General features: G+C 39.9%; 1 protein-coding gene across 3 annotated transcripts in view; it reads right to left on the bottom strand.

The window, feature by feature from the left end:
- The window catches only part of CTNND2 (catenin delta 2), a 557661-nt gene that overhangs the window by 438163 nt on the left and 100461 nt on the right, over window positions 1-19037 (bottom strand). For all 3 annotated transcript variants that reach the window (XM_042464992.1, XM_042464991.1, XM_042464993.1), the window contains exon 2: window positions 14731-14843. In XM_042464992.1, coding sequence (XP_042320926.1) covers window positions 14731-14843 — 113 coding nt within the window. The remainder of the gene's footprint in view (window positions 1-14730; window positions 14844-19037) is intronic.

Consider the following 19037-nt stretch of genomic DNA (forward strand, 5'->3'; position numbering starts at 1 on the left):
TGTTGTTACAGATGATCAGTATGCAAAAGGATCTTCTAGCACCTCTAAGACTAACTGAAAGAAAGAAGCTGGTAGCATGAGCATGAGCTTTCGTAGATTTGAGCCTACTTCCTCAGTCGAAACATGCATCTGAGGAAGTACAGTGGTCCCTCTGTTTTCACAAGGGATCCGTTCTGGACCCTCCCTGTGAAAATGGAAATCCACTGATATTCAAGCCCTATTGGCTTGAATGGTGGTGTGGCCCTGTAGGCACCTGCGGGAGCACACCATGGGCATGCACCCCATTCTAAGTCCTGCCATTTGCCCCTTATGAGTAAGCGAGGGACACGGATCAGAAGTCTGCATAAACGGAGAGGTGACTGTCCACTCAAGTCTACAAACTCTCACACTACCAGCTTTTTTTCTCCAAAAGAAGTTAATGAAAACAATTTGTTTCTGTGTAAGAAAGTATGCACATCAAATTAAAATGAGTTCAGCATTACTAAGCCTTAGATGCTCACTTTATTGGTTTTCCAGCAGACCACAGGTTATTCTGTTTAACATGGAAGTTAAGACAAGTAAGAAATAAATACTGCAAAAATCCTGTGGTATTCAAGAGATTATGAACAGGCTTCATGGTTATACTTCAATTACCAGGCACAAGAAGAAATAAGAATTTTTAGCTAAGATGGTTGAGTGAGTAATGGCAGAATGGCAAGCTCTAGACATACAGGTAGGTCCAATAAGGTCATTCTAACATAGACACTTTTTTTTTTGAGCTGAGTGAAGCACCTGAGAGCATTTTTGTTGTTTTATTTCATTCGGTTTTGCTTATTCATGTCTTGCCAATGTGCCATCTTGGTCAGTAACAGAGTTTTCTTTTTAATGGGTGGGGGGGCATAATAAATGGGCTTCACTGCTACCCTGGGACCCCAGAGGATTGGGTGTATGAAATAATGGCAACTGACAGAAATCATCCAAGTTCTCATCCTGATTCTGTTGCAGTTTATCTTGACAGCTGAGCCCTCTATTAAAGTAGAGAGCAATTCTCTTCAAAATTCAGTGGATCAGATGTTTCAAAGATTGGGTGCAATGGTAAACCTACTTCTACACAGGAGGAATCAGGAGGCTGATACACAAGCAGCTTTAAAGTCCCCCATAGGAGGACAATGGAATACTGTAAGCCAAGTGGCCTGATTTGGAGGATTGGCATAAAAAGAAGAAAAAAAAAGATCACCTCATAACCTTCATTACGAATTTCCTGCTTGCTCCACCAATTGATGAAATACATAAAATGGATCTAATGCCCAGTATAGACTGGCACTTTGCGCCAACCTGGGGGCGATTTTAGGGCTCGGGAGAATGGAGCGTCTGCACACTCCCGAGCCCTGCCGGGCTGTCCGGCCACCATCATGCCTCGCCCTGTCCACACGGGGGCTGCCATGATGACGTACATGCGGTGTAGCATCCGAACGGCACCATGCTGCATGTACGTCATTGGTGCATGCGAGGGTGCCAATGGCACCTCGGGCGCATCCCAGAACAAACACGCTGGAAGCGGGTTCTTTTTACTCCTCAAGGAGGCTGCACTGTTTGGTTGATGCAGCCTCCATCCAGGGTAAAAACTGGCAGCTGCAGGCCACCCTTTCGGGGTAGTCTGTCCAGCGCCTAACTCTCCCATATTCCCACAAAAGACAGCACCCCCTCCCCACTGAGCAGTGTAGCAACTCTCCCACTGAATAGCATAAGAGCCTGAAGACCATTCCTCAAATGCAAAATACTATCTACATTTAAAATTCAGATTACTGCACAGGAAAGTGCTCAAGCACAATTTCCTTGAGAAGATTTCCTGTTTTACCTGCAAGAGAGCCACAGCATGTTCTGTTCATTTTGTGTATATCATTTTATTTTGAGAAACTTGGGCGGGATACCGACTGCCCCTTTGGGGCGGCCTAAAGCCGCTCAATTAAGGCACGGATTGGGGCCAGGGCAGCCACAGCGGCAGCCCAAAGGCCCCAAACTGGCACTTTCCGCTCCCCCCTGGTCCCGAAAAAGGGTGTCCTTGGGGCTTCATGCCCCAGGACACCCCGGGAGCCGCCCGGGAGCTGCAGCCAGGAGAGAAAGGGGCCGTTTGGTGGCTGTGGGAATGAAGCATTCATTCGTAAGTGGCCTGGGATGGCGCAAGGGCGTCACACTCGCACCGCTCTGTTTGGAGGCAGCGCGCATGTGATGTAATCATGGCAGCCCCCGTGTGGATGGGAGGCCACCGTGATTATGCCCTCATCACGTGCTAGGGTTAGGCCTCATATGGGTGGTACGCCCCGAGGCAACCCTAGCATGTGACGATGGCACCCCATAAGGCCCATCTGTAAAGCACCATAATAAGTGAGGGTTGTGGAAATACGATGAAAACATCCCCAAAAGGGCATTGGAAAAAGGGTGAAATACAAATGTCCCTAATAAAAAAAATCATACATTGTTAAAACAAATACTAAGATGTATGTGATTAAACCTCTAATGATATTGTCAATTCTGCCAGTGAATTCCACTTTTTGAGTGGAAGACTGCTACTGGGAAGATGTTTTTCTCGTAGTTCCTTTTTTAATTATTAATATTTCAACTAGGGCTCACAGTTTAGATTTTAGTGTCTAGGGTACATTAAAAGAGCTGTGGAGAAGAGCTGCCAATTAATCTTGTGTGCATCAACTGGCAAGCACACCTGTTTAACACAAAAGGTGCTGTAGCAAATTTTAAGGTGGGAGACAGAATGCTGCTTTTCAAGAACATTTTTCCATTTTAAAATGGAACTAAGGCCCAGTACAGACTGGCACTTTTCCCTCTATTAGAAACTATAATGTTTGCAAAGAATAGACCAAAAGGTTGTGGTTAATTATGTGAAGTACCTCTATGTTAGCCTCTCTCTTAATGAATGACAGATAATGGTGGTATGGGATGATGCACATGGCCAGTTCAAATGGTGAAGTAATACCCTGATCATAGTATCTTTCTGGAATGCCTGAGGGATTTGGGAGCCAAATGCAATGTTCTATATCTTTGGCAGTTTACAAGTGGTGGTGCTTGGGGATAGCTGCTCCTCAAAAAAGGAAATATTATATGGCATATCATAAGGTGCCATTCTATCCCTAATGCTGTTCAACATCTACAGTACATGAAACTGCTGATAGAAATCAAACGGAGGCATGGGACATGGTGCTATGTATCCTAATGACAACCAAATATATTTCTCCATGCCTTCAAAAGCAGCCTCAGCTAAGGATAATATATCTCCTCTTAAAGCCTGGAGGATGTAATGGGCTGGATGAGGAAAAACAAGCTGAACCTGAATCGTGACAAGATGGAGGTGCTTACTGCTAAGCATTGTGTCAGTGTTTTGTAGCCAGTGAGTGCTTCTGGATCCAAATGACAGCTAAGATAGATGCAACAACCAGGAGTGCCTATTATCAGCTTCAGCTGTTACACCTAATGCACTCTTTCGCAGAGCTGGAGGGTCTAAAACAGCAGAGCATATACTGGTAACCTCAAGGCTATATTTCTGCAATGGACTCTACACTGGGCTATCTTTGTGCCAAGTTTGGAAGCTTCAGTTAGTTCAAAACATGGCAGCCAGGTTGGTTACTGGTACATCAAGAAGTGGTCAAATTACACCCATATTAAAATCACTCCACTGGTTGCCAATTAGTTTCCACAAAAAGTACAAAGTTTTGATTATTATCTTTAAAGCTCTATATGGTTTGGATCTAGGTTACCTATGGGATCACTTCTTCCCATATAATCCACTCTCTACACTCAGGGCTTCTGGGGGACATTTATTCCAGTCAACCAAGACTAGGTTGGCAACTGTCACCTAGAGGACATTTTCTTCAGTCACCCCTAGAATGTGGAACGACCTACCAGAAGAGATTCAACAGCTAAATAAACTGGCTGAATTTAAAACCGCGTTAAAGAAGATGTGTCCTGGCAGGTCTATCAAAATGATTTTTAAATTGTGAATTTTAAAACTGTGGATTGATTGTTATGATATGTGCTGGTCTTATTTTTAAACTGATGTAATGTGTTTTAACTGATTTTGTGTTTTTGGTAGATGTTACATGTCGCATGTTGAGCTGTTGCTGTTCCCCACTGTTGATCCATGGGGAGAGGCAGGATGATGATGATAATGTTGTTAGAGGGATATTACTATAGCTTTTCAGGTAGGCAAGTCTGCAGTTTCAAATCAAAAAGTATGCATTTTATTACTACTTAGAATCTCCCCTATATTTTACTTAATTTAAAAAGTTGGGAAGAATGGCCTTCTAGATGCTACTGGACTGTAATGTCCAATTTCCTCTGCCAGTGGTTATGTTTGTTCATTAGGATTGATGGGAATTTGGGGCAACATCATTTGGGGCAAAATCATCTTGGGCAATTTTTTATCTCTGTAATAGAATTTGGCAAGCATATCAGAAATGTTCTCAAAATCAACTTAGAGAGAAAAACACTTCTGTTTTTACAGTGCTTTCTAGTATGTGCTATCATAGATTTCAATTATTCTTTTGTGCAATTCTTTTTTGGTCATTATTGGCAAGTTATCTGTCTACTGGAAATTTCTCATTTTCTCAGAGTCAAAGCTTTCCAGTGCTGTTATGCAAGTATTACCATTTTCTTGTTCACAAACCACTATTTGTATTAAATCACTTGTTAAGGTCCCTAGATTCCCATGCAATCACTTAACATAAATTGTCTCACCCTCATTATTTATAACACTATCCATCTCTGTCAACAACATGATCAACAATTATTGTTTTTATATGCTTTTGCAGATTACCGTGTTGCTGCTTAACCTTACATGGCACAAGCACAAATTCAAACATGCTGTGAGTGTGGAACAGGATGATATATCTCTCAACCTTCACTAGAGAACATCCTATTAGTAACAATCCAAAGAAGGTGCCACCTTTCATCTGAAATCTTCAAATGCCAAAGTGATAATGGTTGATGCTAACATGAGCACAACATCTTTCAGGAGAATTACTATATGCACATAAAACTGGTGACATTTACAGATGTCTAAACTTTATACTGTTCTTCACTGTAGTTAACCAAATGTCAGTTTCAATACCTTAGTTGAAGTTAAGATCTGAGAAACCTGGTTAGTGAGTGGCAAATAATTTTTAAATCTTTATTTGAAGGCCAAAGTCCTGAGCCAAGATCACATGAACATTGTCACTGTTTTGGCCACAGGGAAAAGGGACTAAGCAGATGCTTGCCCCTTGTCCATGGTAGGTAGTGGCGGGAGAATATAAGAGTTCTATGTACACCTTGGCAGCCCTTTGGTGAAGGGTTGGGCTCTGAACAGCCTCAACAGGTCAAGGAATCTAGAGATTGGGAAGGACCTTGGGGATGATTTAGGGGTTTGCTCACTCTTACAAAGTTGTGGGATTTTGGGTGTGTGTGTGTGTGAGTGCCCTGGGTTTGCCTTCCAAAATGGCTGGGGAGACAATCCAGGATTTGGGATTGCCCTTGGGGTCTGGTGTTACACCCAAGAGAAGGCCGAGAGGGTGGTCACAGGGCAAGACCTGGCTTCATCTGAACCCCTTTTTGAGCTCTCCCAGGTTTCATGTGTTAAATAGGTTCTTTAGGTCAAATAAGTGGTCCTTGTTTAACCCAATGTGCAGTGTCTGGACTCATTATTTCATGGCGGTCATCAATATTTTCATTGCTTTTTGTCTATACAACCGAAGTTGAACAGTGAGGATGCAATCTTGGAGAAGATAATAATAAATGTGAGTATAAGACATATAGATGTGGTATATCTACAGATGTCCAATAGATTTTTTCCTCATGAAAATGTTCCCCGAGTTAAACAAAACAAAACAAACCAGTTTTGGGATTGACCTTAACAACTGGGGAGGGGGGCTATAAAGAAGAAAAATATAAGATGCATACCCCACAGTCAGTTGCTTTGTTAGCTGTCCTTTTGCCAAATGCCAATAGTAGAAATAATAATAATAATAATAATAATAATAATAATAATAATAATAAGTTATTTTTATCCCACTTCTCCGACAGGATCAAGGTGGCCTACAACACAGTAAAATACGTACAACAATACAAAATAAAATAAAGCCCATTATCCCTCGCATGTTGATGTAGAGTTCAGGAAAGGGAAAGGCTTCTGAAGGCCCCATACAGACAGGCCAAAATAAAGCAGCTTCGCGTCACTTTGGAGGTATGCTGTTTAAATGATGCATGCATCCTAAGAGTCTGGAAGCTATGCTAAAGCTGTGCTCCAATCCTTAGGACTGGAGCGTGGCTTTGGCGTGGTTTCTGGACTCTTAGGACACATGCATCATTTAAACAGCATACCTCCAAAGTGACTGAAGCAGCTTTATTTTGGCCTGTCTGTATGGGGCCGATGTTTCTTTTGCACTTCCTTCTGAAAAATGTTAATGGGCCTTGAACTAAAGCATGGTAGGCAAATGAGGCTCTTTGGATGCTTCAGTGATCCCTCACAATTGACTATACTGTCTAGGGTTGCTGCAAGATGCAATCCAACATCTACAAGGCTATATTTACTCTTTCCTGATCCAAATCTCCTGTGTGTGTGTGTGTGTGTGTGTGTGTGTGTGTGTGTGTACAATGCTAAGCAAGAGGAAACCATAATGAATGTTGTAATATCTCGTTCTCACTTATATGTATCCTGGAAGCAGTGGACTAAAATGGAGTGGCAATTATGTTGCACAGGAAATATGTTGAATGGCAAGAATAAAATATCAAATCCGGAATAAACTCTTTGATAATTAATTTTCTAAATGTGCCAATGTCACAGTGTGTGTGTGTGTATTCTAAATAAAGGCTGAAAATGATGGCAAACAAGCCAAGGACTTTATTACATGAGAGTTTTAAAATGAAATTGTACCAGAAGAATAGTACCTTTGGTTGTACCTATTGCATGAAGTCACCCCTGACCCATTGCTGCGGTGCCTTTGAAGCATTGTTAGAGGATATCTTTTCACTGATGGGAAAATAAGCAACCAACTGTGCTGCCATTCCAGTACTCCGCAGCTGTAATAACTGACAGTCTGCAACAGTCCTGATATTGGACAGTCTCCTCCTTTCCCCCTCTCCCCTGCTGCTCACTATTCCCAAGTAGGCTGTTTTCTTACCCCTTTCCCCCCTTTCCACTTTCTTGTCTTCTTTTTCCTCTTTAAAACAAACTGACTGAACACACCGGCAAAAAGATCCCACTAAACTTCTATCTTAAATTATTGTAAGCCACTTTGGGTCCCATGCCAGGAGAAAAGTTGGGTATACATTGAATGAATAAATAAGAGTAGAATTGAGAATTAAATCAGTTTTATTCAGAAGTATAGCCAAGCACTCAAGAGTACCTTGGGAATGATAGTTCAGGGGAGTGGACTAGTGTTCTCTTGCAGAGAATCCCAAATTCTTCCCCAAATTTCGGCAGGGCCTACTCTAAACCTAACTATGGCATGTTACAGACTGCCTGTTTGGGGCGGCCTGTAACTGGCCCTTTCCCCACCAGATCGGGGCCTCAGCTGCCACAGCGATAGCCTCTGAGGCCCCGATCCGCCGCTTTCCAGGCTGGGGGGAGCAGCAAAAGGCTGCTTCCCCACGACCTGGAAAGGGGTGTCCTTGGGGCTTGGCCCCTTTCTGCTCTGTGTTGCTGGCGCAGCCATGTAAAGGCTGCGCCCAGCGACGCAAAAGTGGAAGGAGCGCCAAAACAGAGCTCCTTCCGGGGCTACGGAACGGGCGGCCCAGGCGCCCTATGCAGCCCCACTACGTCACTTCCACGCCACCCGTTTGGAGGTAGCGCGGTCGTGACGTAGTCATGGCGCGCCTGTGTGTATAGGATGCCGCCATTTTCTACATGATCTGAGTGTATTAGGATTAGGGTCATCAGGAAGTGATGCCCCTTCCTAACCCTAGTACGTGCAGAGCGTGTACTTAATGCCCGTCTGTAACGGGCCTACATTTCACAATCTGTAGGTATTTCTTTGATGTTTGCATATTAATGATTTCAGCTTTTTTTCACCAGAAGTTTGTCCGAGTTATTTGTCTCATAAGGTCTTCTTTGGTTAATGTTTTCACACTACTTTTTGACAACTTATATAGCATTGAATTACCATGTGCTATTTTCTATTTTTTTTCTTTTTGTTGGGTTCTTAAGATTCAAGAAGAAAACCGTATAAGAAATTGGCAAAGTACTTAGACTTAAATCAGTCAGAAGCAATTATCTTTGGAAGGAGTTGCACATGATTTTATTCCAGAAAACATCATTTGCAATAATGCTGTTTACATGTCACAACTAAAACCAGATTATTTTTTTTAGCAGTGATTACCTGAATAAAAGGCTACATTTGAGGAAAGAATATTCGCTGTTATTTCTTTCCTGGCCAAAGAATGGGTTTCGTGACACTTTGGAAATCTGATATGGAAAAATAGCACATATCCAAGAATTCTTCCTAGTTTTCACCTGCTATTTACATATCCTGAAGTTTTCCCCCCTTGGAAATTATTCTGTGCAGAAATAAATGTATTTTTTCAACAAAAATGCAGGGTTTTTAGACACAAAAGGGTGGGGTTGCAACTGTTTTGAAAAATAACAAGAAGTGTAGTAATTACACAGCTACTCAGAGATAATTACTTTTAAGACAGAGAATGGAATGGATGAAGGTAAAAAAAGAATCAAGAAAATTTAGAAATGCGGTGCACTGAATCATTTGCTAAGCTGCTATGGTTTGAAAAACTGCACATTCTGATTTTTTGTAGGCTTCTGGGAGGGCACATTCCCCTTAAAACATGTACTATATAAGCAATTTAAAATGCATCCCTTTTTCACTCCGCACCAGCAAAGTTTGATGATAAATACAGAGGTGGAAGCCAGAAAGACCAGGGAAGTGCATGCAAAAAATAGCCAAGGTGGCCATACATGGCATATAGCGTTATGTACCTATCTATATTCTGAGACCATTATTGGAAGCCATATTTACTGGCCAACTATTTAGATATCTGAGGTTGGTGGCCTTAAAGACAGGGCCGCCTTAATGCTGTCTCTTTTCATTTTCTCCAAGCTACATGGCGACTGTTGCTGCAAGTGAGGGTTTTTTTGGTTTGGTTCCATGATAGAGACCAGGATACTTTGCATTTGGCTCATGAGGCCTATTGGTGTCAGGTGCAGCGAACATTGGGTGAGTTTATTTAAGGGCTGGCAGCCCTCCCATGTGTTTCCTGGCTGTCTTCTACACAATTCCTTCTTGACAGACAGCTGGCTGGCTCTGTATGCTGTTCTTTTTAAGAGAAAATATGTTTCTTGTTTATTTATTTGTAAAAAAACCCGTCATGCCTTAACTGGTTCATTCTTAATTGTTTAATATTGAATTATTATTTTATTAACTTTTCTACTGAATTGGCATTTCTGTTTTTTGCTGTATGTTACATTTTGAAAACTGCACTTCTGAGAGGTGCTTAAGACATGCAATAAGAGAACGAAATAAAATGATGTGTATAATTCAAATTTCATGGGAAAACTAAGATTTCCACTTTTTGCAATAATAAATATGCATGATTTTCTTGGTGCATTAGATCCTGAACATGGTTGAAAATAAATAGAAAACTCAAATACTGCTTTATTATAACACAATATCTGCAAAGGATCTAATGAAAGCAAAGCAACTAAGGGATGCCCTTTAGGGAGGGCAAGAGTAATCATTCCTGATATTTCAGAATAAACTTTGTTTTGCCCAGGATTATATAGACATTTCACTTGTACTGCTATTGGCTGCTATTCTTTGGCTGCTATTATAAGCAATTAAATTGGCCTATATAATAGATTTGAATGCTCAACCATTTGCTTTAAAAAGCAGATAGCTACAATGACTATTTGAACTATGGGTATATCATTTTTAGTATTTTATTTTAAAGTATAAAATGGAAACAAAAACATGATATACTGGGTTTGCCAGTGAAACATAGGCCAGGGCTCATGTACATTTAATAACTGTATAGAAGAAGCACAAGATTGCTTTTACCAAGCAACATCTATTAAAATTCCCTCTTCGGTTCAATGATTAAAAGTATAGGAGTCCTGTCCCATAGTTTGCCTGGCAACTCTACTATACATTCTTAATATATACTGCCCTTTCATACTGAAATTCTTCCCACATTGAGATTTAAATGGGTATCTTTGATGACAGATTTGAAACAAATAATTGACGTCACGCTTTTGGTATGAAGATTTAATTTTGGATTGTCTGAGTCAACAGTATAATAAATTTCAGGTACATATTATGACATTATTTTGCTGCGTCTGGCTTTTTGCACTGTGAAATTTGGTTTTCATTAAACAGTTAATCTCCAGTCACTGTATAATGAAATTTTGTCATCTTTTTTGGTGAATTCAGTCAGGGTTAGCGAAAGTAAAATAAATGCAGGAGAGAGGTTTTATCCTGGCATAACCATCTTTTTAATCTACTAAGAGTTTAAGATTCATTGCAAAAGTGAGCACAATTACACTATTACAATTGTAGACCTGATTGTAATAACTGATCTTCTGGAAATTCACAATGTAACCTAAGCATGTTTTTTTGGTGGGTTTTTCGGGCTATGTGGCCATGTTCTAGAAAATTTTCTTCCTGACGTTTCGCCAGCATCTGTGCCTGGCATCTTCTGAAGAAACGTCAGGAAGAAAATTTTCTAGAATATGGCCACATAGTCCGAAAAACCCACAAAAAACCATGGATGCCGGCCATGAAAGCCTTCGACTTAACCTAAGCATCTTTGGGAAAATAAATATCAAAAGCAATGCATGAAAATAGACTGATGTATAATTTAGAAATTTTCCATATTCTGGGGAATTTGAATGTTTTTAAATTTGTGAAACAGCTATTTTTAAACCCTAAGTAACCTATAAATTGTATCTTATGGGTGAAAGTGGGTACCACACCTAATGCTGAACATTTGAAGGTAATGGATTACTGAAGAAATTAAATAAGATTTTAAAATTATGATTTGATAATGTGCCAGTTTATATAACAAGTTTATTGATTTCCACTCCATTTTCTGCATTACAGATCTAAGCTTCACACTTCTCTATTCACCCCAAATACTATCCATTTGCCTAATGCTGAAAACAATTATGAAAGGCTGCATATTTTGTATGATATTGCTTTGTATTGTCAGTTCACTGACATATTTAACAAAATATAGCTTGCTTTTATAGATTGTGCATCTAAAATATCTGAAAAGCCTTCTTACAAAGTGCTACTACTCAGAGTTTTTTTAACTGGCCTGAACCTACTGCTTCAAACATATATACTCTGTTAGTGAACTACAGCTTCTCTTCAGGCATGAATTCCAGGATATTCCAGGAGCAGCATTTACCTGAGATCCCAAACTCTTGGTTACTGCAATTGCAGTCCCCCAGCCCTCAATTATAATTCCTTACAATCTTTACTTCATTGTTGTTGTTGAATCACTTCAACTCTACTACTAATACTAGTTCAAGAGACAGTAACAGAAACATGGGAGCTTATCTCACAGCTCCCAGGGACGGGATCAGGGGGTAACGAAAGGGGGCAGGATGGGAACAGAATGGGGGCCATCACCCATTTTATCGCACACCAGAATGCTGCCACGGGAAGTTCCCATTCCGTTCCCAATCCATCCCTCAGGAGGCGATTTTCAGGAATGCTTCTGAACATCTCCTGAAAATCGCCTCCTGTGCGACATATCGGGAATGGAATGGGAACTTCTGGCGGTGTTGGTGGCATTCTGGCGTGCAATAAAATGGGTGATAGCCCCCATTTTGTTCTCATCCTGCCCCCTTTCATTCCGTACTGGGACCGTTCCAAGGGGCTGTGCAATAAGCTCCATCTTAAGAAGGATCTTACATGTGCCAAAATGGACAATTCTTTTTGAGGAAAACAGCTTTGTGATGGCTCTCTGTAAAGAGGCTGCTAGGGACAACAAAATGAATTAAGTTAAAAGATTGCATGTCAGCTCTCACAACTGAAATAATGCACTCAACTTTCCTCAAAAAAAGAAACCAGGAAACATTAATGAAAGAAACAAATAATATTTTCATTTTGGAGAATCACAGTGGAAAGAATCCTTAGTTACAAGAAGAATTGCGCTGATAATCTCAAGACACTTAATATGGCTCTCCTCCAGCCATGAGAGGGAAGCGAGAGCCAGTGCTCCCCTTCCATCTCCTGCCCAAATTCCAATTAGAGTCAGCTGGAGGATGCTGAAGGAACTCGCCCCCAACCCGAGTTTGTTTTAATTATTTAATTGCAAGGAATGTTTATTGTTAGTTTTTCTTTTCACTTGTTTTGCTTTGTTAATTGCTATGTATTTTGCTATGTAATTTGCTGCTGCTGTAAATATTTCATTTACACAAAGACACAGATACATACAACAAACAAACAGGGGTTTTGCATAGGACCCCCCCCCCCCAATAATGTTTGATATATTCATCCATCCATCAATAAATACCAAAATGTGGGGTGGGGGAGGTACTGGTCTGTTTGTTCTGGAGAAAGATTGAAAAACTTCATGGTGGTTGACATTTTCCCCCATACTGTTTATATTCCCAGTTGCAGCACCAAAACCTCCCACAGGTCATGGGTTGCCTTGGTTTCTGCATATAAAATATGCATAATATATTATATTTATTTATGCATATTTTAAATATTTGGCGCAGTGGTTAAATGCCTGTACTGCAGCCATTCACTCAAAACCACAAGGTTGCGAGTTCAAGACCAGCAAAAGGGCCCAAGCTCGACTCAGGCTTGCATCCTTCCGAGGTCGCTAAAATGAGTACCCAGACTGTTGGGGGCAAATTAGCTTACTGGCTAATTAGCTTACTTGCTGTTCACAGCTATGATCTTTGGAATAGCGGTATATAAATAAAATTATTATTTGATTGTATTATTAATATAATACAAAGATGGAAGTTTCCCTTTATGCAAAAAGTAAAAAAAAGGAGTTAGAGTTGTCTAATTACAACATTTTTGGTGCACCTAAGGTTCACAACATGCGCAGAAATAATCCAGTTGAGACAACTTTAACGTTCCTGGCTCACCTGCTAGGGAATTCGGGGAAAATAGTTTTGTGGGAGACATGTAGCCTTCGTCTGTCCGGAGAGCTCTGATGCCACAATAAGCTACAATTCCCTGGATTTCTTAGCAACTGAGCCAAGGCAGTTAAAGCAGTCTCAAACTGGATTATTTGTGCAGTGTGTTTTGGACATGAGACAACATTCTTAAGCCTTTTTGTTCCTAATCGTAATTTCTTCTATTTCTGTAATTATGTCAGCATTTTATTTAAAAGCGCTGTAACAGATTTTTCATTTTCATGATAAAATAATCAACTTCACAGTTTCCAAGCCCTGCCTGTCTACAAATCACCCCAAGCCTCTTTTAAAACCATTCAGTGAAGCTCTTCATAATAGCTTTATTATGCCTTTGTTCTGATTCATAAAGGGTCTCCAACACCAAATCCCATGGTAACTGATTTTCCTCATAAGCATGGCTATAGCAGCATACAAATGGATAAGTCTTATTATGATACCAAGTCCATCTCTTTTCAAGTGCCAGATTTAGTCTGACTGTTCATTTCCCAAGTCAAAAAGGCAAGAAAAGATGAGTACTTTCCAAAATTAAACACACACACATCACTTCTAAAGGCGAAGACATCAGTTCTAAAGGAAACACTCGACGTAGCTCTCATGTGATCCATTTATAACTCCACAAGAAAAGAAAGCAGTTGAAATCAGGTTGATACTATATAATTAATATGAGTGGGGATGATTAACTGCTGTGAAATATGCTACAGCATTATAAAAGTAGAATATGAAACACAGAGAGATCCACATTCAGGATTTTCACTTTCATTCCACTCTTGTTTGTATTGGAATGAACTTTACCAAACATATATTAAGGTATCAAAACTCCCCTGTTATGTACTGCAAAAATTTTAAATAATGGGCCACATCCACTGTTAACAGCATCATTTAGTGCAGGCATTCATCTCTTACAAGAATGATTTTCTACTACAAGTTTGCTTTATAAGCCTGATCAAGCCTTCAGCCAAGCAAACCAAGAAACGAACCTAAATTTAGTATCCATGTCCTAACTACACTGAATGCACCTTTAAAAAATGAAATCCAGTATCAGCCTTAAAACTCTGTATATAGTATCATGTTACTTGCCTTAAAAATACTTTGGCACAGATACCAGGAAAAAAATTCAGACTATAATAGTAAAAACCACATATATTTTAAGGATGATAGATAATTTCTCAGCTATAATGATCCAACTGGAAGAATAATGGAAAGGTTATCCCATGGTATGATTTCCACATAATTATGTTTGTGTGACAATAAATGACCTGGAGCACTTTTTCAAATTCCATATTCCATAGAAATGCATGTATTCTTTATGCTATTTTCTTCACCTAGTCCTTGAGAAAAAGAAGCTAGAACTAGCAGATTTGAAGGTCACACTGTTTTATCACCGCCACCGTTCTTACAGTGGTTATTTTTCTATCAGGTTTGTCCAAAATTTGTGATCAGGTAATACATATAAGATAATGCCATGGTAACTTAAAAATAAGTGTCTCTGCTAAAAGAAAATCTGATCTGGTTTGCAATATGCCACAGAAGGATGAACAATACAGTCTAATACCAATCAGATAAAGAGAAACAAAAAAGTAAGTCTAGTTCAGTACCTAATGCTGTTCATGCTTCCAGTGTCAGATCCAAGTTTACATCTCTCCAGCTGGCTGGCCACAATCTGGCGTTCGGCCTCAAGTTCTCTTGTAAGTCTTTCAAACTGTAACTCCTGAAATACAAAACACGGACATTTATGTTATGGTCTAGATATTATTCAATAGAGACCCCCCCACCCTCCACCCCCCATTGCTGATTTTAGGACGAGCCTCTCCCTCTTCCTCCTACAGGTAGAATTGCCAAAATTTGATCTAAAATCTCCTGCTGAGCCAAAATGATGTTTGTGTGTTAAAGCTTTGGTGGACCATGTGGCATTTCAGGGAGGTGAGGGTGGAATTCAGTTTCTGCTGAATATTCTGCCTAGGGAGACTCCAACACTAAACATTACAGCTTGCTGGTTAGTGCATTTTGACAGGTGTAGTCCATAGAGTTTTATTATTACTTTTTAGTTTTCATCGTACTTTTATTATCAGTTATGTTTCTAGGGATTCTGATTTCTATTTAGAGAAGGGTGGAATTAATTTCTTTTTTAAACAAGCAAACAAATAAATATACATTTTTGGACTCATTTTGCCATTTTTTGACACTAAAAACCATTTTCTGCTGCAGTGAGATTTTAAAAATTCATTCATTTCGTTCTTTCTTTAATTTCTACCCCGCCTTTCTCCATGAAGGGACCCAAGGCAGCTCACAAATAAAAATTCTAAAAACATAACCACTGGTGGCGCAGTGGTTAAATGCCTGTACTGCAGCCATTCACTCGAAACCACAAGGTTGCGAGTTCAAGACCAGCAAAAGGGCCCAAGCTCGACTCAGGCTTGCATCCTTCCGAGGTCGCTAAAATGAGTACCCAGACTGTTGGGGGCAAATTAGCTTACTTGCTAATTAGCTTACTTGCTGTTCACCGCTATGATCTTTGGAATAGCGGTATATAAATAAAACAAATTATTAAATTATTATTATTATATTGCAATAAAACAATTAAAACATCACCTAAAAACAATATAAAACTGCAATAAAATCACATTAGCCATCCCATATAAAACACATCCCATGATTACACATTAAAAGTCTACCTGAATAAAGCTGTTTTTTTCTTGCTGATGAAAGGCAAGCAAGGAAGGGGGCAGCCTTGCTTCTCATGGAAGAGCATTCTAGAGGGCAGGAACAACCACCGAAATGGCTCTCTCTCACGTCCTCACCAGGCGAGCCTGCGATGGTGGAGGGACTGAGAGAGAAGCCTTCCCCGGAAGATCTTAGGGCTCTAGCAGGTTTGTATGTGGAAATACAGTCTCTCAAATAACCTGGACCTAAGCCATGAAGGGCTTTATAAGTCATAACCAGCACTTTGCATTGAAATACCAATACCTGGATGTTTTTGTTTTCGAACTCTGTTATGATGTTGTCTTGGCTGCATCTGGGTAGACTTGTCCCCAGACTCCACTAGTAGTTGGCTTTCCCCTCACCAACATTTTCAACAGGAATTGTTTTGATTGGGAAAATTACATTTCACAACTTGTGCAAGAGTCCCAATCTGATCCTGGTGCCCTCTTCTGACACCTACAATTTTTTAAACAACAACATTTACGAAAGATGCCAGATTCCCACTCTCTTCACATCACTATTGACTGAGGAAAAGAACAGTTCAAATGGACAGACTTGTTAACAATTTAAGATTTTCAGTTATCAGCACTGCTATGTTTGCTGGGGAGAAAATTTAGTTGTGTTCACTTACCCCCCTTCTTTGGGACTGTAGCCCAAATTTAAAAACTCACATCATATGGCTTGAAGACAAGCACTACTCAAAATATTGGTCCATGGAACAGTGCTGGTCTGTGAACCATCTGTTGTTGGTTTGTGGGGAGTTTCTAAATAACTATATACATATGATAATAATAAGGCACAAATATGGCACAGATCCATGGCACATTGGGGGAAATAAATCCCAATTAATCACATCAGACAGCTTGAAAAACAATGCATATTCAGAATGTATACTGTTAAATTTGAGAAGGATTGTTCCCTTTAAACTTTGGACAGCCACACTGCCTGACAGAATTTTGCCAGTAGGAAATGTTCATAAAGGCAGGGGCTTTGAAACAAATGATCCAAGAGGGTGAACAGTCTCACAATTAGATATTTATGAGTCAGTATAAAATGAATGCAGGACTGACAGCAGAAACAAATTCTAATACTGGTGGAAATCTGTAATTTGATAGTACAGAATTTAAGTAGAATAATATTACAAATTCTGTTTCTTGACCTTCAATAACTTCAAGACTAGGTAATAAGAGTGGGTTTGGCTGCCATCTCTGACGTCAAGCTCCAGATATACAACTACAACTCCCAGCAGCAGCCAGGGTATGAGTTTATTTAACTGAAAGTGACAGATATTAAAGACATATCCTCCTGAGCTGAAATTCTTGCTTGGTGTTTGATTCACACTGTTTGTTTTCTGCATTGGTTGAAGTCACCTCTTGTTGGTATCTGTTGTTTACTAGATAGTATCAAAGAGGAGAGAGGAATTTGCCAGAAACACTCTGACCTCAGGCTCACCAGGGAACTGTTTGTAACAAGTGATAAATGAAGAGCAGAGATTGGACCATTAGATTTGAAAATTAATTGAATAATGTTAAAAGCTAGAAATTGGAAAATTAATTCAGCATCATAAACACTAATAATTGAAACCATTTAATTTGTTAAGCTAGAACAGGAGATTAAGAGAAAATGGCATGGATGTTGTCCACAGAGAATTTATGGAAGCTTATTTTGTAACTTGGTCTTTCAAAGGTGGTTTTTGTTTTTTGGGGCTTTCTTTCTTTCTTTCTTTCTTTTTGGTCCTCTGAAAGTTACCTTCTTCCAACTGGGAATTTTCTCTACATGGACTACAAATCACACAGTAGGATTCTTGCTGGAATCGGTTGCAATCCAGCATTTCTGGGAACTGTCAGATTAGGGAAGGCTGTCCTACAACAAGGGACCTATCTTGCAACCACTTCTGTTCAATTTGTCACTCATCTACATCTCTTTTCTCTTTCTGCCTCCACCAACACACCCACTTCCCTCATTTTTAAATGCATTGCTTGTTAAAGATTAATAAGAAATTATTTCAAAGAGTACTGATCCACTATAAGTACTGTTAAAAAGTTGATAACCACAACAATTAGTTACTGACTCAAGAGTGGAGAATTCTTCGTCAGACATATCTTTTTTTGGGGGGGGGGGATCTCTGCAATAAACAAAACATTTTTTCCTGAACAACTGAATCACTACATCCTTTCTGTCTTTCTACTCCAAGTTCTAGAACTATTGCCTGTTGGGGCATGTAGAATCAGGATTAAGGATATAACATGCAGAGGACATGCACATGGAACAGGAACGCCACTGGAAGGTCTCTGCTGTGTAGCTGTGCAGGCTACAAAGGAAAAATCCTCCCATGCGGAAGTTGCCGGCTAGATAAAGAACTGCTGGACTGCTGAGTACTCCCATAGAGGACTTTAATCTTGGTTCCGATATTTACAATAGACTATCAAAGTGCTTCTCTAGACTCCTATATGCAACCATCACCACATTGAGCATTCAGCTCACACTCTTATATACATATCCCCTCCTGGGGTTTTGAGTCCATCCTACTCCTGGTACATCACCCAGTTTCCTGTCTCCTGTGACTTTGCAAAATTGAAGCCTGCTGTTTTCACCTCCTGCTCCTTTGTCATCAGCTTCCTCTGACTCCCCAAATGTTGAGTCCTCATAACTGACACCTGAACTCAAGTTACATTGTCACCTTTGTCTCAGCTCCAGGCTATAGCCACATCTCTGACATTTTCTGTCCAGAGAGCTCTGTATCACTACATCCTTTCTGTCTTTCTACTTCCAGTCTAGAAGTATAGCCTTCAGGGATCAAAGTTTTTTTGTTATTGTTGTTTTTGCATGCAATTTTTGCATACAGGAGCCAGGGATCCCAAATATAATCTGTGTAATCTGCCTTTTAATGATCAGAAAAAACAGACTCTCTTCCTAGAGAAGCTAGATGGGCTTATTTTTGTTGGTGATGTTGTCCTTCCAGCAGTAGGGTTTGTTTGTTTGTTTCAACAGGCCTTTGGTAGCTCACTGATACGTTTTTAAATTTCATTTAATTCTCTTAATAGTTTATATTTTAATTTGCATATTTTTGTAGTGTCCATTTTTTATGTGTATCTCTTTGAATTTTTGCAAGCCACCTTGAATCACAGAGTTGGGAAAGTCAGGACATAAATAAATGAAATCATAATCACCACCACCACCGCACAGTAGCAGAAATCTTCAA

This window comes from Sceloporus undulatus, chromosome 4, assembly GCF_019175285.1.
Source record: "Sceloporus undulatus isolate JIND9_A2432 ecotype Alabama chromosome 4, SceUnd_v1.1, whole genome shotgun sequence".
Lineage (NCBI taxonomy): Eukaryota > Metazoa > Chordata > Lepidosauria > Squamata > Phrynosomatidae > Sceloporus > Sceloporus undulatus.